General features: G+C 36.4%; 1 protein-coding gene and 1 pseudogene across 1 annotated transcript in view; both read left to right on the forward strand.

Annotated features, from left to right (window-relative positions):
* Nucleotides 1-21328, forward strand: part of REN1 (Rho GTPase activation protein (RhoGAP) with PH domain-containing protein) — a 32577-nt gene extending 11249 nt beyond the window's left edge. Inside the window, exons 9-24 of the mRNA XM_088865425.1 lie at nucleotides 484-603; nucleotides 1439-1516; nucleotides 1974-2029; nucleotides 2161-2230; nucleotides 2658-2742; nucleotides 11206-11449; nucleotides 12514-12741; nucleotides 13850-14338; nucleotides 14631-14680; nucleotides 15999-16059; nucleotides 16185-16268; nucleotides 18549-18662; nucleotides 18750-18919; nucleotides 19844-19904; nucleotides 20483-20665; nucleotides 20850-21328. Coding sequence (XP_088721551.1) covers nucleotides 484-603; nucleotides 1439-1516; nucleotides 1974-2029; nucleotides 2161-2230; nucleotides 2658-2742; nucleotides 11206-11449; nucleotides 12514-12741; nucleotides 13850-14338; nucleotides 14631-14680; nucleotides 15999-16059; nucleotides 16185-16268; nucleotides 18549-18662; nucleotides 18750-18919; nucleotides 19844-19904; nucleotides 20483-20665; nucleotides 20850-21044 — 2288 coding nt within the window. The 3' untranslated portion in view covers nucleotides 21045-21328. The remainder of the gene's footprint in view (nucleotides 1-483; nucleotides 604-1438; nucleotides 1517-1973; nucleotides 2030-2160; nucleotides 2231-2657; nucleotides 2743-11205; nucleotides 11450-12513; nucleotides 12742-13849; nucleotides 14339-14630; nucleotides 14681-15998; nucleotides 16060-16184; nucleotides 16269-18548; nucleotides 18663-18749; nucleotides 18920-19843; nucleotides 19905-20482; nucleotides 20666-20849) is intronic.
* On the forward strand, nucleotides 2991-4129 carry LOC148782544 (zinc transporter 6, chloroplastic pseudogene; annotated as a pseudogene).
* Nucleotides 21329-26563: the final 5235 nt, after the last annotated feature.

The following is a 26563-nucleotide window of genomic DNA, read 5'->3' on the forward strand; positions in this document are numbered from 1 at the left end:
TAATATATAGCATGGTTGGAGAAGAAGGATGACAAACAAAAAGGCCTTCTTTTGGACATTCATCAATATACTGTCATCAATGCTTTGACTAGGCTTAGTTGGGGCTATGATTGTTGGTGATTTTAACATTGAATTGTACTTATCTAGGAAATTCAAGTTACCATGTAGTAAGTTCTAGCTCATTTCCAGGGAACATCTTTAAAATTACCATGTAGTTAGTTCTAACTCATTTCCAGGGAACATCTTTAAAATAAATTTCAGACTATGGTGTAGCTCTGATGCATATAGTTGTTGCTTGTTGGACCTTTCCCTCTGTCTTCTTCTGAAATTGCATTTATCTAGGTGGGTTGTTGGATATTAACCTTTGGAGGAGGGAAGCTTATGTCTTTTTTATGATGGTTTTCTGCATAAAATTTTGCTTATGGTATTGTTGTTCTAATTTTTGCATGATAATTTTTTTGGCCATTTCTATTCCTTCTGTAGGGCGAGATAGGCGTCCTGTAAAGTCCATGGTTGTTGGCAGGCCCATACTTCTTGCTTTGGAAGACATTGATGGTGGTCCATCCTTTCTTGAGAAGGCTCTCAGGTTCCTTGAACAGTTCGGTAAATTCATCCTCATGTTCTCTACTACTATTAAATGGCGTTATTCAATGATAGTGTTTTTGAGCTACTTTTGTACCAATAACCTTTTATGTCCTTTTTTTATTCAATTTTCTGGATAGCTTTCTATTTGTTATGGTGGATTACTTTTATGTTTTATCGGTCATTCTCTTTGTGATACGAGCTGCATAGGCTGACCTGAAAAGTCATGAAACTATGAAGGACAACGTTTTTTCATCTATGAAATACCATAAAGATTTCTGAGGAATTAATTTGAAATTGCTTGTAGCTATTGCATAAAAAGAGTAAATTTGTGTTTTGAATTTGTAAGGCTGGACAACTTTCGCAGTTGGTTACTTTTTTCCAAGTTCTAGCTGTATCATGCTGTTCATAAGCATACACTCATGTAAGATTGAACTTCTTAAGGTTGCAATTGCCAGCACTCCACACTAGTCTTCATTACACAATAGGTGTGACATAGCATGGTAAAAGTACAAAAGAGATGAAAAAAAACCAAGGAATGTATTTTATTTTTATTTTTTCTATTGTATTGATGAGGAAAAGAGTGGTGTTTGAAGAGCATCTCCATTGTAAATGGTGCTTTCAAACACCTTCCCATTGAACGTTTTACATTCTTAAATGTATTGCCATTTAGTATTATAAAAAGCTGATGTGGGACTAAGGAGTTTTGGCTTCTATCACCGTATGCATTTCACATGAATGAGGAGCATACCACATTTCTTTTGATATTTAAAGTTCACTTTTGTCTTATTTTGTTTTTATTGGTAATATTAATATGAATGTTATGGGATCACTAACTTAAGTCTACTATCAGCAGGAGTAAAAGTTGAAGGAATACTACGACAAGCAGCTGATGTTGAGGAGGTTGATCGTCGAGTTCAGGAATATGAGGATGGTCAGTTGGTTTGAACTATAAGCCCCTTGATTAACTGATTTTTTTTGAGAAAAGTTTACTGGTATACCAAGGTATACCTCTTGATTAGCTGAATATGCCCTTGTTTTCTTGTTCTTTGTTTCTTTAGGATATTTTCCCTTGAGTTCTTTGTGTTTCTCAAAATTGTTTGGGCTTTGAAGTTGATGCTCACTTGTGGTGCTCTTATTTGTTTTGGAATTATATCATTTGTCAGAATAGTGGTCCTATCTAAAAATGTATCAAATTTTGGTTCTCTGGTTCTTGTCCTTCTTAATTTCATTGTTAGCATTGTGGGAATTTTTTAATAAATCTCAGTGATTGTTTAATAGTTCCTTTTGAAACCTTGGGCTTGCCGTGATTCTCAAAATCGGCATCCTAAATTCCATTACTGCATCCTGATTTCTTGATATACAATTGTTGGTTTGGTTTCTTGTTTCAGGAAAAACTGAGTTTTCTCCTGACGAAGATGCACATGTTGTGGGTGATTGTGTGAAGGTACTCTCTTCTTAGTAATAGACAGGAATACTTTGTATTTGATGTTGGAAAACCTGAATCTTAGTTCCTTGGACTATAAATTGGTGTTGTCCTAACTAAGTTTAAGGTTCTCTGTATTGTATATCATGCAGCATGTTCTACGTGAATTGCCATCATCGCCAGTTCCGGCATCGTGCTGCACTGCACTATTAGAAGCATACAGTGAGTAAATGATTAGCAGTAAACCATGTATAGTTTCGGTTTTTATTTACTATCACATGGCATATATTATTCAGGACTTATATTGATCCTGTGAGGTGCTGCATTGTTAATAAAATATGATAAATCTCTTTGAGGTGTCGTTAAATGGAGAGGGGAATCTAATAGCCTTTATTCATGCAAAATATTCAGATTTTAGAGCAAAAGTGCCAGTCTTGAAGGTTGGGTTCAGGACTCCCATAGGAAAACATCCTTGCAAACTTATATGTGCATGACAACGTGAAAGAATTTTGTTTTACTGTACGTTAAAATATGTATCAATCAATTCTAATGAGTCTTAAGCGGTGTAAGTTTTTTATTCATATCGCATAAGATGTATGGCTCCTTTTTCATGTTTGTGGTTTTGGCTAAATTTACATTTGCTGATTAGGAACTAAAAGGGAAGCTAGAGCGGATGCAATGCGTGCTGCAATATCTGAGACATTCCCAGAACCTAATCGCCGGTTGCTACAAAGGTATGTGTGGCACTACCCGTCAAGACAATGAGATCTTAATGCTATGCCCTTTTTCTTCAGTGAAATGTTCACATTATATTTAGTGAAGTATAAGATATACAAAAATCCTCACAAGAAGCGAGTTTCAGGCATCCCACATCTTGGTGCTCTATACAAAAAAGAATATAGGCCAAAAAAGAAAAAGCACCAAAAGAGGTTTGGCAACCCAGAACTCGGGTGCTCGAACATGAACAGACCAAAAATTAAGTATGCGGCAACCCACAGATCGGGTGCTTAGTGTACATCAAAGACCAATTAGGGAGCAACCTAGAAAGCATGTGCTCGCACCTCACCCAAAATAAGGTCGGCAACCAGTAGCCATTTTGAAAGAGAAGAAAGAGAAGTAGAGGAGGAAAGATAAAGGGGGAGAATAAGATTAAGGGAAAATTTATCCGTGCATCCCATTTTGAAAAATCATTTCTTAAGAGACTTAAGGTTTTAGAACCTTTCTGGCCACTTAGTGTTACAATCTTTTGTATCTTCCACCCCCTGGACCCAAATAAATGCCTTTGACCACACATTTTTTACCTAAACAATATATGAAATGACACCTATTTTCCTTCCGTCTAAATGTCCCTCTCTCTCTATACCGTCTCTCTCTAAAAAGACAGTAGGAAACATTTTGCTCTCTCTCTCTCAAAAAACAGCATGAACCCTCTATAGTTCCGGCAAAGGCGTTGGAGGTGGGGATCATCTTCCATTTGGTGATCATCGGGGTGACGCTTGGATCAGTGCACCATAAGGCCGCTCATGGCGGCGCTTGCCTTCCAGCAGATCCTTGAAGGAATGGGCCTGGGCTGCTGCATCGCACAGGTTAGAGAGATGAGCCCTATAGCATAGAGAGAGAAGGCTGAACCTGAGCCCAGTGATTTGGGTTTCAGTTTAAAACCCTTAACAAATCCAACACTAACCCTTTAGAGAGAGAGAGAAGAGTGAGAAAGGCAAAGTTCTCTTAAAAGTAATACCCATTTTTTGTTGTTCCGGGATGGTTTTAGTTCTATCACAAGCCCAGCAGGCATCATAGTGGGGATGCTGTTCAATTTCTTGACTGGCTAGAAACAATCCAGAAGCTCTGATCATGGAGGGGCTCTTGGCATCATTCACTTCAGGGATTTTGGTGTACATGGCATTGGTTGATTTAATGGCAGTGGATCTCTTTCAAAAAAAGAGCATCACCTCTTCCTCCAAGATGAAAAAGGCCTCATATATTGCCCTGGTCTTAGGATCTGCATCCATGTCATTGCTTGCAATTTGGGCTTGAAACTCAATAAACCCCTTCTCAAAACTCCATTGTAAATTGGTTTACAAATCGCACACTAAAAGCTTAAAGAAGTTTGAGTTTTACAGTGACCCGATTGGATAGCAATAATATTCAACTGTTGATACTGGAGAGAGTAGGCTACAAGTTTTAATTCGATGATTTAGTTTTGAATATTGACATATGAAAGATTGGAGAGTAGAGAGCTGTCTTGAGTTTTTATCATTGTTTTGCTGGAAGATTATACATACCCTAGAATTTTTACCTTCTAGGATTCTTTGTGATCTTTCTTTCTCCTTGATGAATCCTGCGATCTCTCTTTTGAGAGAGAGAGGAGAGGAGAGAGACTGTCTTTTGAGATAGAACAAAATGTTAAAGAGAGTTCTGGCTGTCTTTTGAGAGAGAGACATTACAGAGAGAGATAGGGATAGAAGGGAAACAAGTGTCATTTCATGTTTTGTTTGGATCAAGAATGTGTGGTAAAAAATTTCCTTAAGATAAAAGGTTGGAGAAGAGAGGGAGAAGAAGACACTTGAGAAGTAAGTAGAAGGAGGAAAGAACGGGAAAGATCAGATTAGAGGTTTTTTGTAGAGAGAGACATGGAAACCAGTTGAGTGCATTATAGTGCCGAGCGAAGAGGTGGGGAAGACGATGTGTAGATGTAGAGAGAGCTAGAGAGGGAGATAGCGGAAGAGAGAGCTAGATAGAGATAGAGAGTGTAATCCAAGTCTTCCACAAAAAAGAAAGCTCAGGTTAGAATCAACGAAAATACTATGAAATGGGGGACCCTGCTTCTCTGAAGTGATGGGACAACACTAGCAGCAGTGCCCTCCTTGGCTCAATGTTTCTAAACCCTTAATTCCATTTTCAACCCTAAGTGATCCAGAAAAACACAAAAATTTCATCAAATTTTGAATTTGGTTGGATTGAACTTTGAATTTGAAGCTTCCGAATATTGATCCAAACATCATTCTTTTGTTTTGGGTTCAATTTTATCCATTTTGGAAGCTTATTTGAGGGTTATTAGAGAGTTTTTGAGATTGGGAAACCTTACAAGCAACAAAGATTGAAGATCAAGCATGAAGGTTAATAAAAATAAATCTTCGCATTTGAGATTTTTTTTGTTATTTCAATATTATCTTTTTTGGGTTATTTTAGAAGTAGTATTCTAGGTTGGAAGTATGGTTATAACCCAAATCCAAAGGATTCAAATTGTCATAGGTCATCATTAGAGCCTTTTCCCAACTATTTGGGTCGGCTGCACGAATCTTGGTCCGCCATTTTGCTCTATCAAGGCCCATACCCTTAGTGATGCCATAAGTACCTGTATCTTTTCTCATTATTTCCAACCTTGTCCTTTTTGGTGTATCCCTTGTTTTTTTTGAGCCTTTCACTCTAACTAACTTGCATCTCCTAACAGGTGTTGTATTGGGTCTGCACTGCACATGGCCAGCCCTCCTAAGTCTACTTTCTCCCATCGTATCGCTTATTGGAGCTACACTTAAGTTCTCCCAAATGTATTCGTTTTGAATTCTATTCTTTTTTGTCTTACCACTCATCCATCTTATCATCCTCATCTCTGCTACACTCATCCTATGGTTGTGTTGTTTCTTGACCGTCCAACATTCCACCCCATAAAGCAAAGTTGGTCTCGTAGTTGTCCAATAGAACTTGCACTTCAGCTTCATTGTATGCAGCGTTCACATAAAACTCTGGTTGCACATTTTCACTTCGCTCGCCCAGCTCTAGTCCGACATTTTCCTCAATCTCTACATTTCTTGGATTATCGACCCAAGATATCCAAAGTGCGCTCTTTTTGATATTTCTTAGCCATCAATCTTAATTAGTTCCTCGTTTCTACTCGTATTATTATTAAACTTACATTCTATATACTTTGTCTTAATCCGGTTGATTTTAAAATGTTTAGATTCTAGAGCATCCCTCTGAAGTTCCAACTTTGTGAGTTTGTGTTACGCCACTTTGGGTCTCATCGATCAAAACTATGTCGTCCACGAACAACATACACTTGGAGATGCCTACTAGTTAAGTTGTCCATAACTAAGACAAAGAGGTATGGGCTCAATGTTGACCTCTGATGCAGACCTAATATCAATGCAAATTCTCTCGTCTCTCCACTTGTTGTTCGCACACTAGTTAACACTCCCTCGAACATATCTCTCACCAAGTTGATGTAGTATCAAGAGACTCCTTTCTTTTCCAACACTCACCAAATTAATTCTCAAGGTACTCTATTATAAACTTTCTCTAGATCAATAAAGACCATGTGGAGATCTTTTTTATTTTCCCCAAACTTCTCAATCAGTTGCCTAAGTAGGAAAATAACCTTAATTGTTGACCTCCCTGGCATAAGATCAAATTAGTTTTCTATTACACTTGTTTTATGTCTTAGTTGTTTCTCGATCTCTTTCTCCAACAACTTCATAGTGTGGCTCATAAGTTTGATCCCTCTACGGTTCGCACAATTCTGTATGTCTCCTTGGTTCTTATAAATAAGTACCACATTACTTTCCTCTATTCATCTAGCATTTTATTTGTTCTCAACCCCTTTCTAAACAGCTTGGTCAGCCAATCAATGCTGATCTGCCCCCATGTACTTCCAAATATCTATCGGAATACCATCTGGTCCTAAAGCCTTTTCTATCTTCATTATCTTCAAATCTTCTTTTACTTCCGATATCCTAATCCTATGGATGCATCTATGACCTCCACCCTCATTTATGCCAATGGTTCCTTCTACCACTGTGTTCCCATTGTGTTTGGCATTTAATAATTCTTTAAAATAAACTCTCGACCTTTCTTTGACCTATTCATCCTTCACCAAGACCTTTGATACTCGTTCTTAATACATTTAAGATGGTCTAGATCCCTACTTTATTTTTTTTCTCATTTTTGCTAATTTGCAGACATCTTTTTCACTTTTTCTTATTCCCAGTTTACTGTATAGATTATCGATGTCGAGATGATCAATCAAAGGGTTTGTCAACATTAAGACTACCTTTTCCGATGGATTTTTGAGGTGCATCCGTAGTTCTACATTATAAGGTTGCATTCTTATATAAACTTTTTCCTTATTTCTTTGACATTGTCAAGTTTTATAACATGATTGTTTTTTTGTAATGGCTTTTTGAATCTCTTCACTCCACCACAAAGTTTCCTTAACAAAATTTATTTTCCCTCTAGTTTCTCTTAAAACTTCTTTTGCTTCTTTCTTAATGTAGTCAACCATCTCTTTCCTCATAATATTGACCTCATGTTCGGTGTTCCATTTTCTTTCTTTAATTAATTTATCCATAAGTCTATTTTCTCATTTTTAAAATTCCACCACCTAGTTCTTTAACACGTATTAATTTCACCCCCTCTTTTCTATCTCGTTATGCAGACGTCCATCATCACGAGCCTATGTTGCGGGTCAAATTCTATCCTAGGATACCTTTGCCATCTGTACATGATGGTCGATCTAATTTCTTGACTAGGAAGAAGTCTATCCGGCTTTTATATGATCCATTTGTATACGTTATTAAATCTTCACCTTGCTTTTTAAAATAAGTATTTGCTATTGCTAAGTTGTAGGCCATAGCAAATTTTAGAATAGCCTCACTCATCTCATTTCTTTCATCAAACCCATATTCCCCATATCTCTTTCATATCCTCTACTAGAAGAACAAAACTTGTATTAGGTGTAATTATAATGGGGGCGTAAACCGGTTCAGGCCAATGTTAGGGGGCATGTTGCCCCTTGTAAGAAGGTTTTTGAAGCTATTTAGAAGTTTCCTTCTCTTATGTTTATGGATTATGGGATGGTATGGACTATGGAGTGTGGTCTATGGACTAAAGATTGTGATTGTAGTGTATTTGCTTTTTCATTGTATTAGTAGTCTAGTACTTTGGTTTAGAACTTTGGATTATTGGTATTTAATATTTTATGATGTGTTAATGTGTTATTGTCATATACTCATAGTTGTGCTAAATGTGTATATGGTAGTTTGGTACTATGGTTTATGTTTATGGAATATGGAGTGAGTCTATGAATTGTGTGTTTTTGGTAGTATTGTAGTACTTTTGTATGGATTTGGCATGATTCCACATAGCAATGTATAAAAATTCATGAATATGCATTTTTTATACAAACTTTGGGCCTAAAACAGGATTCCTAAGACACCCCCTGCCCTATCAAACCTGCACTGATGAAGTCCTTGGGTGCCTGCCTAGGCGCTAGGTGGCCAGGACCCCCCTCCCCCCCCCTCCCCCTGGCTGCCTAGGTGCCACCTGGCATTTTTTGAAATACTGCCTTGGCTAGAGCATCTGCCACCATATTCCCCCCCCCCCCCCTTCCATATATGATGAAAGCTGACTTGTAAAGACTATGGAAAACCCTGTCAAAAGTTTAAGAAAGATGCCAAGTGCTGGGACTTCTTTGGGCCCATAAGATGTGTTCTTAGATCTCCTTCCACGGTAAGCTTTTGAACCCAAGAGGGGCCAAACCTTAATAACCTTCCAAGGGTGCTTGAACCTCAGCCCATGTGGAGTCGCCATTGTGGAGAGGACCACAAATGGATGATAAATGTTGGTTTCTTCATCCTTGAAAATATCTGCAAAGTGATATGGTCTGGAGTTATCCAAAGAACAACCATCGAAATTGAGTTTGATGGTGCCCCGGTCTGGGGGGCTTTGGTACTGGTCCAAACACATGGAATAGGCTTGTGAATACCCTAAAAATCCTAGAGTTTCTCACCTTTCAAATGCTCCAGAGGGTGGCTAAGACAGTAGCCCTCCATGGGAGATGGTCGGCTTTAGGGTAGGGAGGGGTGAAGAAAGCCAAAAAAGGCTGCTCCATGGAAAAGGTTGTAACCCTTTTTGAGTTGAAATCCTTTAGATTTGAAGCCCAAATGGCCTGAGCAGAGGGACAGTGTAAGAATAGATGGTTATGGATATGAGTTTCCTCAGCCTCCAAACGAAGGTAAAAATAGTTAGCAAGAGGGAATCCTCTCCTTTGGACATGATTGATGGTGAGTTTTTGATTGCGGATAGCAAGCTAACCAAAACCTGGATTTTTGGAGGTGGAGGGGGATTCCCAACAGTGTTTAAGGTGGCAGTGTTGGCAGGGTTTGCTGAGAACGCTTATAGAAGGAGTTAACAGTGAAGGTCCCGGTAAGAGAAGTAGTCCAGATGGGGGCTATCAGGGGTAAAGGTATTTGTGTAAAAATTCAGCAATAGGTTTCAGAGAGCAAGTAGGGTTGTAGATTCGCAGTCTGTGAGGGGCATTCTAAAGGTTGGATTCCAAAGCAAAAGTTAGTAATGGTGTTCAGAAAACTCAGCAACGTGGGCCGATGACAAGCTACAAGTCAATAAAAGTTGTGGCCGCCTCGCCTTGAGGGGATGGTCCCCAATCCAGAGATCAGACCATAAATAAACCCTATTTCCACTGTTAGCCTTGTACTTAATAAAAGAGAAAAATGATTGGCCAGAGGCATAGATGCTTCTATAGAATCCCAAGTACCGAGAACTGATTCTCCTTTTGGGGAACCATGATAGGGAGTTGGAGGCATACTTTGCCAAAAAACCTTTGCGCCAAAGAGAGTCAGGATTGATGCTATAATGCCACCACCATTTCCCAATAAGAGCAAGATTCATGCATCGCATGTTGCGGATACCAAGTCCACCTTGGTGCTCAAGGTTGCACACTTGAATCCCTGGCCCCAAGATGGATCTCCCTATGGTTCTTGTCTCTGGACCGCAAGAAGGCTTTCATAATTTTCTTTTTTTATAATTTTTTTTTAAGGAGTTGACAACACTTCTCGGCATAAGAAAGAGGGACACATAGTAAATGGGTAGATTGGATAGCGTGATCTTAATAGAGTTATTTCACCTCCTATGGAAAGGAAGCGACCCTACGACAAGTCTAGTTTTCTGTGGAAGTTGTCAATGGCTGTGTCCCAGAGAGGCCTGCTAGGTTTGCCTACACAAATGGACAGACCAAGGTTTTTGGCCGGAAGGGATTCCGTAGCACAATCTAGTCTCTGAGCAAAGGCAGGGAAAGTATCAGGAGGGACATGGATCCCCATAAGTTTGGATTTCGCCATATTTATAGGCATTCCCATGGAAACTTCAAAGCACCTAAGAAAAAGCCAAAAATTGTCCAAATATTCAGGAGAGGAATTGCAGAAAACGAGGTTGCCATTTGCATATTGAAGATGAGAGATGGTGTTACCTGTCCTCAAAATTTGGAAGTCAGACAAGTGACCCCTATTATAGAGCCTTGAGATGTATCTACTGAAAACTTTAGCTACAGTAGCGAAAAGAAATGGGGATGGGGTCACCTTGGCAGAGCACTCTGGAGGAGTGGAAATAACCTAGAGGGGAACCATTTACAAGGACCATAAAGGAAGCAGAGAAAACACATCCGTGAACACGTCCGGTAGGTCCTGAAACCCATGAGACCCATGACCTTGTCTAGAATGGACCAGCCAACGTGTTTGGAAGCCTTCTCTCAATTGAGTTTAAGAATGAGGTGAGGCTTGGGAATTTAGGAGAGCTGACGGGAATGAGTGCAGATCTTATGTGTGTGTAAATCTGCTTTGCTGATTTCAATGAGAGCTAGGCCAGAATTTAAGCAATAGTCCTTTTCGTAAGAGATGCATGCTGAGCTTTATATTCTTCTCTGATATACATATATAATATAGAAAGCTTTGAATGTCCTTTATATCGTTGTAAATTACCTTGGATGCTCTTTAAATCTATAAATTATGTGCCTATATAACAAGTCCTAACTTTGCAGGTGATCTGTATGGTGTATATATCTCCATGCATACCCTTTTGTACACGTTATGTTATACATGGACCTTTTTTGTGTACTAGTTCCTTTGTTTTCGCACATAATAGGTAGGATTGTTCAAGAACCCTCTTTATGTGCTAGAAGCCAATTTGAGTGCCTTTGTTTTCTCACCTGGCAAGGCTCTAGGATAGTATTGAGAGGACCCTCACCTATGACCTTGTGTCGCACTTACCTCCCTTGCCATTGAGAGCATTCGACATAATCTGTTTGATTCCATCTTGTTTTTGTTTATAGTGTATCCATCTGATAATGACGAGTGATATGGCTCTAACCTGGTTTTATTCTGCTTTTTTATACCAATTGTTTTTCTTAGGGTTCTTAAGATGATGCACACTATTGCTTCTCACACTTCTGAGAACCGGATGTCCCCATCAGCCGTAGCAGCCTGCATGGCACCTTTGCTTTTACGCCCACTGTTGGCTGGTGATTGTGAGATTGAGGATGATTTTGATATGGATAGTGATGGTTCCGCTCAGCTAATGGCAGCGGCAGCAGCAGCTAATAGTGCTCATGCCATCGTTACAACTCTTCTTGAGGAGTATGAAAACATATTTGAAGTATGCTTCTCCAGCTTTCTCTGTTGGTTCTGTTAAGAAATATTATTTACCTGATATTTGAGTAAGGGTCATATTCTCATTGATCAATTTAGTGATAGAACATGCTGTTTTGAGTTATAAGACAAAAAACTTGGACAAGCAGTACCTTTGAAAGCTTTTTAAGATTTCTGTAGGCCAATCGCTATTGATATCTGCAGTTTTATGGATTATCTGTTTTATCATTTTCACTTTATCACATTTTATTCTATGGAGAAGGGGATGGGAAAAAAGAAGCACAACATGCAATGGTAAATACAATGCAGTTCGCAGAGTGGAAGATTGCAAGATATGTTGCAGGGCTTTTCCCTGGTGATTATCATAGTCATTAGACGGGATTGTCTCTGCATGACTATGGTAAACATTTTTCCTTAGCAATACATTTATTTTTATTAAAAAAGGAGGAAAGCTTTTCAGAAGTGGAAGATTGCTAGACATCGCAGGGTGCCGCCAGCGTGGACGTGAAAGCTCCTAGTTAGGAACTCAGGGCAAAAATGTGTAATGGTACCTCTGGCTTGAGAAGATACTCACTGGCTTCTAAAATCATTGTACCGACATATGCAAAAACTATTAGGGAGTGCTTGAAACCCAATTTTCTCCAGGAATGTACTTTCGTATCTAGAAACCATAATCCCAGGTCCCAATAAACCAAAACTCACATTTGGGCGTGGAGATTTGAGCATTTGATTGTTTGGTGTTTGATATGTTCAGCTCATTATTATGATATGGAATCTTTATTTTGTAGTCGTAAGCGTTAAAGACCACATTGTTATCAGACCTGAAGCCCCACGAGTCGTTCTCTATGTTGTTATTGATAGCATTTTTGTGTTTCATTTTTTGTTTCTTAGCATGAGCAGTGTTGCTCGTCATTTCTATGAAATGTTTTCTTGAATGGTTGATGTCATATACTGTGAGTTACGTGGGACCAATACGTTTTTATTTGAGTTAGGCCAGGATTTGTTTTTCTTGATTTGCAATACTTTGGGAAACCTTTGGATTTCTTAACAAGATTGTGATCTTCTTCTCAGGATGGCCAGTCGCAAAAGGATTCCCTTTCACCAGATATATACTCTGAAACTGAAGAAAGTGGCAGTGAGGAGTATACCGATGATGAGGCTATGGATATGGCAGATGATGGATATCATGATGCAAAACATGACCTTGATCCCGATATAGAGGTTGATCATGAGCGTGTTCTAAGTGGGACTCGAAGCGAAAGCAGCGGGAACGCAGGCAGTGATCTCTATGATTATAAGGCTTGTAGTCATCCCTCTCTATTGCTATATTTGTCACTTTGTATTTTTTATTTTTCCCCAAGAAACCATTGCGTACCTTGTGTAGGGGGGCTCTAGTGATGCATTTTCTTGTGGATTACTCTGTGTAGTTTTGTTGTTAAGTTCTGATATTACCACTTGCGAAAGCTATATAGATTCATTCCATTTGCCGTTCTGTTATATTATGTGTGCATTGTTGCTTATTCTGAATGACCCTCGTGCTATTGCATTTGAATGGTTAAAAGAGAGGTTCTAGGATCATCAAATATACTGGGATCTCGCATGTGGCCTATTATCATTATGAATCTGTACCACTTAAAACTGAAAATTGCAAAAAAACGGCAAATGTCAGGGAAAATGGAAAATAATGGAAAATAACTAAAAAATCAGAGAAAATAATAAATGAAATTATTATTTTGTAGTATAATTTTTATTATTATTATTTATTATATTATTTTGTTTCCTGAAAGGGGTTTTATTAAATAACTACTATTATTTGAAAAAGGTGCACATTCCTTTAAAAATCACAATTTTCTGCCCTTTGTTTGATTTCAATCCTCTTACTGTGGACATTGCATGTTATATAGGTGGCCATTATATTGAATAACTAACCCATTATATTCTATATAATGGGTGTTTTATTCAATGACCCATTTCTGGTACATATCATATGGGGTGGGCCCTGACTCATATATTTCCTATTATATGAGATTGTCATTATGTCAATTATTGCGTTCTTTTTTTTTTTAATGTCCATGTGCACTATGCATCACTCATGGTTCTCAATTGGTACGAAAATTCATAATAACTGCTGGTCCTGATGAAAAGTTAATATTGTTTGCATCATGAAAGCTGTCAATAGTTCTGTCTATGGTGCTCAAGTTACTTTCCCTTGCGTCAAGTCCTTTTTGAGCATGCCAATATCTTTAAAGTATTAAAATTCATCTCATTTACTGATTTATTCTTCTCTATTTCTAATGATATAGCTGGTTTTCTCTTGTGTAATTCAGGTAGGCTAATAATAGATGCTGAGTATTTGATATGCTCTATATCTTGCACTCTCTTAACACTAGCTCCCTTAATAATGCAGGGTTTTGAAGGTCTTGATTCTGATGCTGACTCCCCCGAAGATAATAACAAATGCATATCTGTTGAGAGGTCATTAAAGGAGGCTTCTGTTCCAGTGGGAGATCAAAATGTGGTGCAGCAAAGTTCATTAAAGGAGGCTTCTGTTCCAGTGGGAGATCAAAATGTGGTTCAGCAAATTTCATTAAAGGAGGCTTCTGTTCCAGTGGGAGATCAAAATGTGGTTCAGCAAAGTTCATTAAAGGAGGCTTCTGTTCCAGTGGGAGATCAAAATGTGGTGCAGCAAAGTAGTGGGACTCTACAGTCACCAAATGATAAATCAAGTACCATATCTACCAATGAATCTCATGAGGCTCAGGATGATCCCCCAACTTCAGCAAGTCCGAAGCTTAGTACTGGCTTGAGTCCAGCATCTTGTGTTACAAAATCCACTGGCAATGTCAATGGATCAGTTACAAATGCTAAGCGCCCAACTATATGGGGTCGGACCTCTGTAAGTTTGTCATTGCTACTGGCTTATGTTTTAGTGGTTGGTTTAATTTTCTTCTTGAATTGGTCACATGGATATAGAAGTTCCATTTATCTTTTTTGTTCTTAATGTTTTCCAAAACCTGCACTATGTTATTCACTAGCCCTGTATCTTACCTACATAATCGTTCGGTGAGTTGGTTCAATTATTTGTTCCGATCATTAAGATCTCAGGATAACTGGTTTTCCTGCAATGGAGGATATTTCAGTTTTTTTGAAATATTGATGTCTAATTTATTCATCATTTTTATTTACAGGCACGAAAGAACCTTTCTATGGAGTCCATTGATTCTTCTAGTGAAGATGAGTAAGTGCTGTAGCCAACTCACTTATAGTGTATCTTCTTAGTTCTTACATATTTGCGATTTGGTTTCTGTTTACCTCAATGCATTTGGTGATTGATTATCGTGTTTGTGCGTAATGTATGCATGTATGGGACATTTGTTAGTGAATTCTAGCCATTTAAAACTATTGTGGGCAGGCTTGGTGGGATGTCCTCTGGCTAGGTAGAAGTTTGACGTGATCCGATATATTGAAGGAGTTAGGAATTTGAGTAGACATGCTTGTTTTATGTGCTTGAAAGTCAAAAATTGTTTGACATCGGTCTTTGTGGGTTTCATGTTTGTGGGAACCAAAAAACCATTTGAAGTTTTTAAAATGTTTTTAATAATACCCCCATAACTGAAGTTCCTTTTAGTAAGAAATTGTTTTTTCATTAAGTTATTTAAAAGAAAAATTAAATGTTAAGCTGTAATAAGATGTCTCAATTTTTTTCAGAGAGTATTAGTTACTTTCAGATGACTGTCACAGCTGCATGCGGTGTCTATAGTTTGGCGTTCTTTATTTTATTTTTTTAAAATTTAAGATATGTTTCCTCATGGTTTCCTTCCCCACTTTGCTGCAAATATATTGAATCAATTGATGAAATGGAGGCTAGCAATATAGAAACCTGAGTCCAAACCACAACACAAATTGCCCAACCCTCCAAATAATTTGATCTAATTTCGACTGCTTACTTTTTTCCTTGCATAGCATAGACATGAAATATTTTTTTCAGCTAGAGAGTCTGGTTGCAAGTTAGTGGTTTGGCAATAGTTTTCTCACAATGAGCTTCCGTAAGTTGCATTAAATTGATTAAACATTTAATTAGAGGCAACTAACTGCTTTTATATGGCAGTGTCAAATGTGACGGCTATCGTTAATATGTCAAGTTCGAACTCCTTGCCCCATATGAGAATAACAAAGTGACTGGGCATCTTTTGCAGTTTCGTTGATAGAAATGCTACATTGAGAAGCGGTCTTCTGCATTATTAATTTGTCGTACTAATAACCTTCACTATTTAGACTATTGTTTGTTTGGACTTTCTAGATTTACAAAGGCGTGCACCAAAATGTTGTTCTGTATGAATATAGCATGTGATGTGATCCCTCTTTTTGTTAGCCATATCAAATGAATTTTACTTCTGGAATCTCTTTTATAAACATGTCACTTGAAATGTATTGGTGTGCACCAGTGGAGCTGATTGGAAATTAGGGCAATGGTTGTAGAGATATTTGGAGTTGGCTTTCTTTTACCGTTTGTGTTGTTACATTGTCTGATGAATATGATTTGTGTTGTCATATAGAAGTGCAATTCAGAGGCTTGAGATCACAAAGAACGATCTTCGGAATAAGATTGCAAAAGAGGTATAGTTCAAAATTCCATTGTTAATTATAAGTATCAACTTGCTTACTATTGCAAAGTAAAGATATGTTCCTAATTATTAAAGAAATCTCATATTCTTGCGTTGAATGTTTTTCAATTTGCATAGACAAAGGAGAATGCCATTTTGCAAGCAAGCTTGGAGAGGAGAAAGCAGGCTTTGCATGAGCGTCGGTTAGCATTGGAGCAAGATGTAAGAATTACCTGCCCATTTTATAATTGTTTTATTTAATTTGAATTTCCTTGGTAATGTGCATGATATTTCCTGTTTTTTCTCTAATGTTGCATGACGTCTTTATGTAAAGGGTATTTGAGTTTCTACTAGCAAGTGAGCATGTCTTATATGGCGCTCATGTCGCATCTATTAATGAAATACTAGAAACTCTGAATGCCTTTCAGTTTTCTTTATTCAAAATGAAAATATCTTTTCAGTCATTCTGTGATTTTGTACGAGTTATTTCATGTTATCTGAATTATTTTCATTTTGAAACGAATTATTTCATGTTATCTGAACCATTTTCATTTTGAATGTGTGTTTCGTATGATAGATTGATAATATAACCTAGGGATTAAGTTTTTACACCTACTTCCTTGTGCCCAACCGTCATACCTGACGTGACTATTGCATACATCCCCCTTTCGTGGTGAATGTGTAATATGGATGTGGCCATGGTCACTAAAAAGGTGAGGGCATGGCATCCTACATGTAACGTCTAGCTGAAAAATAGGAGCAACTGAAAAATCTACAACTACTAGGAGAACAGAATTATATGTGAATCAATATGTGATGTGATTTGTGGCAGCAAACTATTTCCAACTCTGCAACTAAGTTTGGTTGTTTAATTTTCATGTGATAGATGACCAAAAATGGTTCTACAGAAAAATAAAAATAAAAAGTGTAGAACAGAATTATCTGTGAATCAATATTTTTGTTTAGAAATACATGTAACTTAAATAGTTTTGATTTTGTGGATGAAAATATAACAAGAATTTGACATCTTGACCCATGATAATTTTGATAAGAATCCTAAGACAACCTAGATTGATTGATAACTATCATTCACCTATGAATGCTCAAGAAGCAAAAAAAAAAAAAACTATATTTTGCATGTGTTTTTTTGATAATGTCAACTGTTTTGAGAAAGAGAGAAAGAACATGAAGTGAAGAGGAAACCCACAGACTGGGCCTCTGGCCAAAAAATAGGCTTACCAAGATGGTAGTCCTATACAAAAAAGGGCTAGTGCAAATACAAAAACCCTAGCATAATAAAATGAAGCCATATTAAAAAATCCCAGTTCCACGGGGTCACGAGTCAGTTGATAGCGCTCCATCTCTAGCCAGCTGATCCGCCAGGGCGTTGGACTCCCTCCAAGTATGCCTCCATGAGACGGCTATATCCCTGCAAATGTGAGTAATCTCGTCAAAAATTGTTGCGAGGTACCAAGGGCAAGGAGCCGGAGGCCTAAGTGATGATGTTTTGAGCATCTCCTACGATGATCAGGGGTTGAGCCCAAGAGGGATAAAAAAGTCGAGTCCAGATAGGAGTGCCATAGACTCAGCAAGCTGTGAGCAAATCTACAGCTGTGCTACATAGCTTGTTATCATGATTTGAAAAGTCTAAGAAATGTAGTTATCCAAATGTATATCTTTTACAAATCTACAGCTATACGACAAAATTAATAACTACCAATTCGAGAATCCAAATTCATTTGAAAAGCATCATATATGAGCAAATCATGATCCTGTATGTGCATAATTAAATTTTTGGAACCCAAATATATATGTTTCTGCCGGAGCATATTTTACAATCACTCCCTCAGTAAAACCCTACGTAGGAGTACATTTAGGAGCCCAAATTTTAGGGACGTAACTCCTCTATCGAGCAAACAACCTCAACAAAAAAAAAGTCCTAAGATTAAGCAGACTCTCAACTTTTTGGACAGTCTTTAAGTGTTTCGGAACTGAAAAGCCTTTCGCTTTTTTGAAAATACTCATCTAGTGATTATAAAGTTGATCCCTAAAGTTCTGATCTAGAAAATCCTCCTAAGTAGGTCTTTTGCATGAGGGAGTAGGTTTTTACTGTACGTGTTCATGTTAGAAATATTTGTATTCCTACCAATGTCAAGTCATTGTGTCGTTATTTGTAAAACCAGCATATTAGAGAGGAAAATCAGCTTAGTGTAAGCATATTTGGGTGACTGATTATGCAAATTTTGAAAAGGATTGCCTGCCTCAAGCACGTGAGGCATTTGGGTGAATAAATTATAGGACAAAGCAGGCTTTGCCTGCCATACTTGAGCAGTATTTCATGGTGACCAATGAGCGGCAATACATCTTTGTCTTTTTGCATTATACAACCTACCATTTGTTGCTTCTTAGAGGACCAATTGGCTGTTGCCATTTGAATGCTATGTTATGGATTATATACAGCTTTCAGGATGGTGTGTTTAATACAGCTTCTATTTATCATAGGTAGCAAGACTGCAAGAGCAACTGCAAAAAGAGAGGGATCTGAGAGCATTATTGGAGGCCGGATTAAACATGCCATCAGAAGGATATGCAATCTCCTCAAGTATGGACTCCAAGGTTTGTTGTGCATCATCCAATATTATATGTTGCTTGATAATCAGTGTTGTATAGAACAGAAGTTAAATGGTTTTCCTCCTGCTGAAGACAAAGGTAGAGCTCGAGGAAATTGCTCTTGCAGAGGCAGATGTAATGAAATTGAAGCAGAAGGTTGCTGATCTTCATGTGCAGCTTAACCAGCAACGTCAGCATCGTTTTGGTTCTGTGTGTAATTCATGCGGTCAATATCAACATTCACAAAATATTCAATGGCCGGGGTGTGTTTTCTTTCTACTTCACTTTTATTTTTGGTCTTTGTTCTTTGTTGCACATTCAGTGTATTCAGAGGACTTGCATCATATCCTATTAACATGAGGTCGTTGCTTGATTTTTGAGGAGGGCATATGGAAATATCCTTTTTACATGGATATTGTGCTATAATTGTGCTTATTATTTTGTTTTTCCGAGCTCACATCTGAATCTGCATCCCTGGCAGCAGGATAGTTTTCCTTGGGGTATCGAATATGGAAGTTAATGTATTCCAGATACCACATCAAGAAACCTAGTACATGGTTCATTTTGGCTAGCTAGCTTTTTTATATGAACCTTCATTCATTTTGGCTAGCTTTTTTATTATGAACCTTCATTCATTTTGTCTAAGCTTTTTTATTATGAACATTCATTCATTTTGGCTAGCTTTTTTTATTATGAACTTCATCATGTGTAACTTGTATTACTTAGTTTTTTTATTACTTGTTTTTCATACTGTAACAGAAATATATTCTGAAACAAGGGGTGAATAATACACGCATATAAAGAACTCATTCAGATAATTATGAATTCCATATGGGGTGACTTCACACAAATCTCTGAACTCTACTCTTGGAATCTCTTAGAACTTTCAGATAGTAAATTATGTACAGCGATCACATTTTCCACAATATGATGGCTCTTGATTCTTCTTTCCTAACACGCACACCCTTCAAATATGTGGAGTTTTGGATCAAATTTGTTGCACTAGGTTTTCAGTTGGGTTTTTATGTTTCACATGTTCAGTACGATATATTCAAACCACTGGTGTGTATCTGGAAAAGGGTATATTGGTATGAAATATGCTTTAATTCTTTGGAATCAGGGTGTTTCTGTTTAATTTGTGCATTGTATATTTTGAAGAACTAACATTGTGAGAGACTGCATTACAGGAAGCTTCCTCAGCAAGATCATGAAATAACTGATCAGCTTGAAAGCACACAGAAGAGTGAGGTATGTCCTCATCACCACACTTTTTGCTATTACACGTGACCCATCTGGGACCAAGGTGAAGATCTTAATAGTGACTGGTGCAGTCCATGTTTGATTGAAGATTATCTTTCATTTCCTTGGTCATTGTATTAAACAAGGAACCTCATTAGAGAAATCCCTTCTGTTATCTCACTATGGCATCTGAAAAGTTTACTTCGTGATTGGGAAATGGCCTTTTGCTATTTGCCGAAGTTTTTTTTTTTAAGATATTCTGAGCCCAGAATTTAACCATCTTGAGATATACCTCAATATCTACATCTGCGACATGGACTACCATTAGGTTGAAGATTACCCTTCATATCCAAATTACTTTATACGGACATTAAGAAATATTCATACATTTGTGACATGTTACATGTAGTTCACTTTGATGCATTGCTCAGCTCTCTCTCGTGTTAAATGTATTAAATATCATTGTTAGCCTAGTTCAGTTCTTAGAATATGGTGCCATCCGAACTTTTAACATCTACGTAACTGATTCAATGGTAATGGCGAAGATATAAAAAATGGGTATATGATTTTTCTTCCTGCTGTTGCAGCAAGATGTTCTATTTGGAGCAGACTGGGAGAATCTAAGACCACAAGGATCGCCTTCCACTCAAAAGCGACACCCTCCCCAAAAGAAGAAACCTAACTCAATGAGCCTCACAGATTCTCCTAGATGCACTTTCGAGGAACCATCAACCCTGGAAACAAATAGGCAAACCGCCATGCAACGAGAGGTAAAAACTGCTTGCTATCTGTGACAATCTGATAGAATCTCTCCTCTCTTGTTTTTTTAAATAAAGAATATCTTTGTTGTCATGTAAGATAACCCATATTATTGTAAAAATTTTCAATAGAGCTTCTGAATCAATCTTATCAGAAATGAACAGTGAGTTAACTCTGCGCCTACGACTACATCAGGGAAAAGTATATAAACGACAACCTGCTGGTTATTTGGCTTTGGCTGAATTGACAACCCGATTGGGTTTATTGAAGCAACGACGCTCCCAGCTCGTAGAAGAGCTTCATAATATTGATGGATCCAAAACCACAACTTCACAAGGCCCCAAGGACAAGGCTCCATCAGGAAACCCAGTCAAGATGATGGAAGGTTAGATATCACAGTGGCAGTGTTCTGCTCTTTGTACGTACTGAAAATGAAAAACAGAAAAAGAAAAAAAAAAAAACTTCAGTCAAGGTGTATCTTGTCATGGTTTGTAATGTTTTCAATTTTTGGTTGATGATGCTCTCACTTCCATTTGTATTTACCAGTTAGTGGGTTCGCCTTTCTATTTAGTATCAGTTAGAGGGTCATGTGTAAGTTGTATGTGAGCAGCTTTTTATCTATGTAAAGATTTCTGCTTTGTGAAATACAGTGGACCCGTCAGTTGGCATGGCAAGGCTCGCGATAAAATGGTAATCCTTTAACCTTCCAAGTGTTTCTTGGGTTTGGGACTCGGTTAACACGTTCCAGGAGTCGGTATTGAATTTTTGTGCAACTGCTTGTTTAAACAGTGGATCTGCTTGTGCTTATACAGTGATTTGTTGTTGACGTTGGTTGATTTATAATCAAAGAAGGGATTAGAATGACTAGTTAGAAGCACATGATTGAAAAGCGTTGATAAGAGATGAAATAACATAAATATTTAAAATACAAAAATGTAATTCACAAACATAAAAAGAAATAATATTTACTTTAATTTAAGCTAAGGAAAAAGTTTATATAAGGTGTCAACTTTATATTGTATGAATGAGGTGCACCTAAAAAATCCACTAGAGAAAGTTCTTATGCTGGAAAGCGCTCAAATCAATCATTTCGACCTTGAGATTCATTAACAGGAAAAAAAGGGATTTTTAGTTTTAAAAATACTTTTTTTCTTTTAACACATTATATGGACAAGTCTATTTTCAACATTTTAAGTGCTTATAAATATGCTTGATCGTCACTATTTCTGGAATGCTAAATTTCATAATAACAATACGTATTCCTATCATTGCATGGCTTTGTGGTACCAAAACTGTTTAGCATAGTTTAAGGTTGACATTTTATACAAATCTCACCCTAACGTGAAATAAATGTATATAAGGCTGCAATCTTATACTATAGAAGTAGAAAAGAGTATTCCAAAGTTGGAAAACCTTCCAATTAATCATATTGATTTTGATCTCTACATATATTATGAAAAAAAGAATTTTAAATCTTAAAAATTGTGCATCTTGTTACAAAACATTTAGACGGTCTATTTTCAAGGTTTTCATGTATTTTTAGATCTACTTAATTTGCACCATAAAGTTTTAAATTTTATAATTAGGATTGAACATTAAATTTGACGTCATTGTAAGGTCTCCGACATTGAAATTACATATTCCGGCAAAATTTAGAGTTGCACCTTACTTGTACAGTATAAGGTGAGCACCTCATACAAACCTTTTGAAATATATATGTTTTTGCTAGCGGTATCAGCGACAGCCCGAGTTGGCCTTGAAGCTCACAGGTTGAATTTGTGGAACTGAAGGAAAGAAGAAAATCTTCCTTCAAACTAATGTAATTGAGAAACATTCAACTTTCCCTTTCCTTCTTTTTTTTGTTATTATTATTGAAATTTTTTATGTAAGGCTCATCTAAAAAATCTAGCAGATAAGAGTATCCCAAAGTTAAAATCTTGACTTCAAGATATATTTACATATTGGTATAAAGAGAAAAAAGCAATTATAAGTTATTGGAAAAAGGTTATACATAGCCGAGGTTCTAACAATCAAATTGGAGCCTACCTCAAAAATTTTACTAGAAGAGGTCAAGGTTTTCAAGCTTTTATAGATGGGAAAAGTGTATATAGAGCCAAGGTTCTAAACAATCACATTTGAGCCCACATCAAAAATTTCACTAGAAGAGATTGTTTTGATGCCCAAAAATACTCAAATTGATCATCTCGACTTCAAGATGCATGGACATGAGAAAAAAATTGATTTCAAGATTTGGAAATTATGTATTTTGTAATGCATTTTTTGACTGTCAACTTTCAAGATTTTCAAGTTTTTATAGATCTATCGATCGACACCATTTTTGAAGCTTTAAACTTTATAAATGAAGATCAAAATATATTTTAAGGCTATCACAAAGATTTTCAGTGTTAAACCACATTTCTCGATACTATTTAAAGGTAGGCTCTAATTTGATTGTTTAGAGCCTAGGCTCCATACAGACCGCGCCCTTTATAGATTTGTCCATCTACACTATTTTTGAAGCTTTAAACTTTATAAATAAAAATGAAAATATATTTTAAGGCTATCACAAAGATTTCTAGTATTGAAACCACAGTTCTTGATACTATTTGAAGGTAGGTTCTAATTTGATTGTTTAGAGCCCTATACAAACCTCACCCTAAGTTATTTAGACCGTCTATTTTCAAAATTTTCAAGTGTTTGTAAATTTGCTTGATCCACACCATTTTAAAATTCGTAATTAGGGTTGACCATGGATTTTCAAGCCATAGTAAAGTTTTCAATGATTTGCGCTTTATTTTGCATAGCATAAGATTGACACCTTATACAAACCCACCTTTTTTTATTTTTAAAGAAGTTTGTATAAGAGGTTATACTATATAAGTAAGATGCACCTAAAAATCCACTTGAAAAGGTTGTTCTGATGTTGAAAAACCTTACAATTGATCATCTCAACCTCGAACCTACGGAAATGAAAAAACAAGGGATTTCAAATCCAAAACATAGTGCATTGTGTAAACAAATGGACCGTCCATTTTCAAAATTTTAGAGTATCGATTGATGTGCTTGACCTGCACTATTTTTTAGGTTTTAAATTTCATAATTCGGTGGGAAGATAGGTCATCGTAGGAGTTTCCGGCACTGAAATTGCATTTTATGTACCTTGCTCTTACCGTTTAAGGTTGAGACCTTTATTACATCACCCATTTTTCAATGTTTAACTTTCTTTACCAACAACGCCATTGCCAAATTCTGAAAGCAACATTTTTTTGAGTAAACTATTGACTGCAAAACAATCTTTGTGTTCGGAGGATTAAAATCTCTAGCAACCTTGCTCATTGAAATTCAAGCATCTCTCTCTCTTTCTCTCTAACCTTGCACTTCGAAGTTCAAATTCCATCAAACTAAACCAACAGAAAAGAAAAAAGAACAGCAAAAAAGACAAACCCAAGGAGTTCAATAACTTAAAGATACATCAATGAAAGAAAACAAAAAGGAAAACAAATCCAGGACTAACTACCCAAATTGCTTTGAATTATGTAACTAAAACCCAAGGGCCAAAGTTTGTCAACACATTGAAGGCTAGCAATGTTCAAAAAAATAACCAAGTGCTTGGTTTTTCAAAAAAATTTGAGAGAGAGAGAGAGAGAGAGAGAGAGAGAGAGAGTTAATGAATGCGAAAGGAGAGGAGTGAGTAGTATTGTATCTTTTTTTGGAAACTTCTTCAAGGAAGCAGTTTTTTTTTCATTTTTTCAAATGTTAATGACTTTTTCATTGAAAAGAAATGAAAAGTATACCGAAAGGACATGGAAGAAGGAAGGAAAGAAAAAAAAAAAAGAAAAAAAGAAAAAAAGAAAAAAAAAGAGAATACGAGGGGACGAGGGCGGAAAGGCCAACAGCTCACTTACATTGTACTTTGTCTGGCCAAAGAATCTGCTGCTTCAAAGAAATAATTTTGTTGCAAAGAGATAAATAGATAGAAGGGAACTAAAAAGCATGGAGAGAGAGATTTTGGGAAGCAATAAGGAGTTGCTATTTTTATTGACTTGGAAAAATGAGGGTGATACAATGAGAGTATTAACTCTTTTTGCAAAGGTGTGTGTTTGTGTATTGTTGAAAAAACTCTAAATAAATAAAAGAAAATACCTATATCAAGTGAAAATTTTTAATTAATATCAAGATGTAGCTCCCAGGGGCTTATATACGTTCTACCCTCTTAGACGTTCGGCGTATATTTTACCGGCGGGATGCCCGGATCTCACTCCAAAAGGTAGATTGGAGTGGAGAACTTAGGAGATCCCATCTAATTTTTTTCTCAGGTAAATTTGGGAATAAAAAATTACAAAATTTGGAACTTGAATGTAAAATAAACAATATAAAATTTTAAAATATCAATAATGGGGTTTTTCCCATTAATTTTCAGCCCTTAGAAAGGAAAATTTATCAAATTATATTTGAGAGATGAAGTGTCTAATGTTTCACCCAATGGTTTAAAAAACGGATCGGTGATCCGGATCGAGCTTCCAAAAAACAGATCCGGATCGACGAATCGGCGATCCAGATCGAGAATCGGGTGAATCGGTCAAGAATAAAGCTAAAAAAAAATCCGAAAAATTTATTAAAATTCATTATAAATATTGTTTTTTAAGAATTCAATAAGAAATGATGGTACTCCATTAAGAATTTTCATGTTTTTGAATGAATATGCGAATATTGATATGTTGTTTCCCTGCATGAACCAACATTCAGCATTTAATTTACATCACACAAAAGGATAAACATATAATTATCATGGAATAAGTATATCAACATACATGGACTACAATAAAGCATAAAATTAGTAACATATGATCTAAAAATAAAATGATAGACGACGTTATTGTTCTTCTTGGTCACGCTGGTGCCATTGATTGAATTCGTTTAACAATTCATTGATTCGATCTAAAAACGAATCATCGATATTAGCAGGCGTCTGACTATTCCCAAATCCCTGAGTGTTAGTGTTTTGTTGTGTTCCTAATCTAAAATCCCCGAAGATTGTCCATCCTTCATGCTCACCTGCATTGTCATGCTCATCCCTACACTGTTGCTATTGGGACTCGATATGTGAATAATATGGTTGGGATAGGGTGGTCTCAGAATCATCATCTCTCTCATTTTCTCTTTGAATAATATGGATTAAAAAAAAAAAAAACAAATTTTCAAAAAAATCGATCATGGATTAAAAAAAAAAATCACAAATTTTCAAAAAATTCTATCATGGATTACAAAAAAAAAATTCGATCATGGATTAAAAAAAAAAATCACAAATTTTCCAAAAATTCTATCATGGATTACAAAAAAAAATTCGATCATGGATTAAAAAAAAAAAAATCACAAATGTTCAAAAAATTCAATCATGGATTACAAAAAATTCGATCATGGATTACATAAAATTCGATCATGGATTACAAAAAAAAACAAAAAAAAAAAAAACAAAAAATTCAATCGTGGATTACAAAAAAAGAAAAAAACAATTCGATCATGGATTACAAAAAATTCAATCATGGATTACAAAAAAAAAAACAAACATTTCGATCATGGATTACAAAAAAAAAAACAAACATTTCGATCATGTATTACAAAACATTCGATCATGGATTACAAAAAATTCTATCATGGGTTACAAAAAAAAAAAAAAAAACAAAAAATTCGATCATGGATTACAAGAAAAAAAAACAAACATTTCGATCATGGATTACAAAAAATTCGATCATGGATTGCAAAAAATTCTATCATGGGTTACAAAAAAACAAAAAATTCGATCATGGATTACAAAAAAACAAAAACAATTCGATCATGGATTACAAAAAAATCGATCAAGTATTACAAAAAAATCTATCATGGATTACAAACAAAAAAAAAAAAAAAAA

Source organism: Amborella trichopoda, chromosome 4 (assembly GCF_054954075.1).
Source record: "Amborella trichopoda isolate Santa Cruz 75 chromosome 4, AtrichopodaSantaCruz75HAP2 v2.0, whole genome shotgun sequence".
Classification (NCBI taxonomy): domain Eukaryota; kingdom Viridiplantae; phylum Streptophyta; class Magnoliopsida; order Amborellales; family Amborellaceae; genus Amborella; species Amborella trichopoda.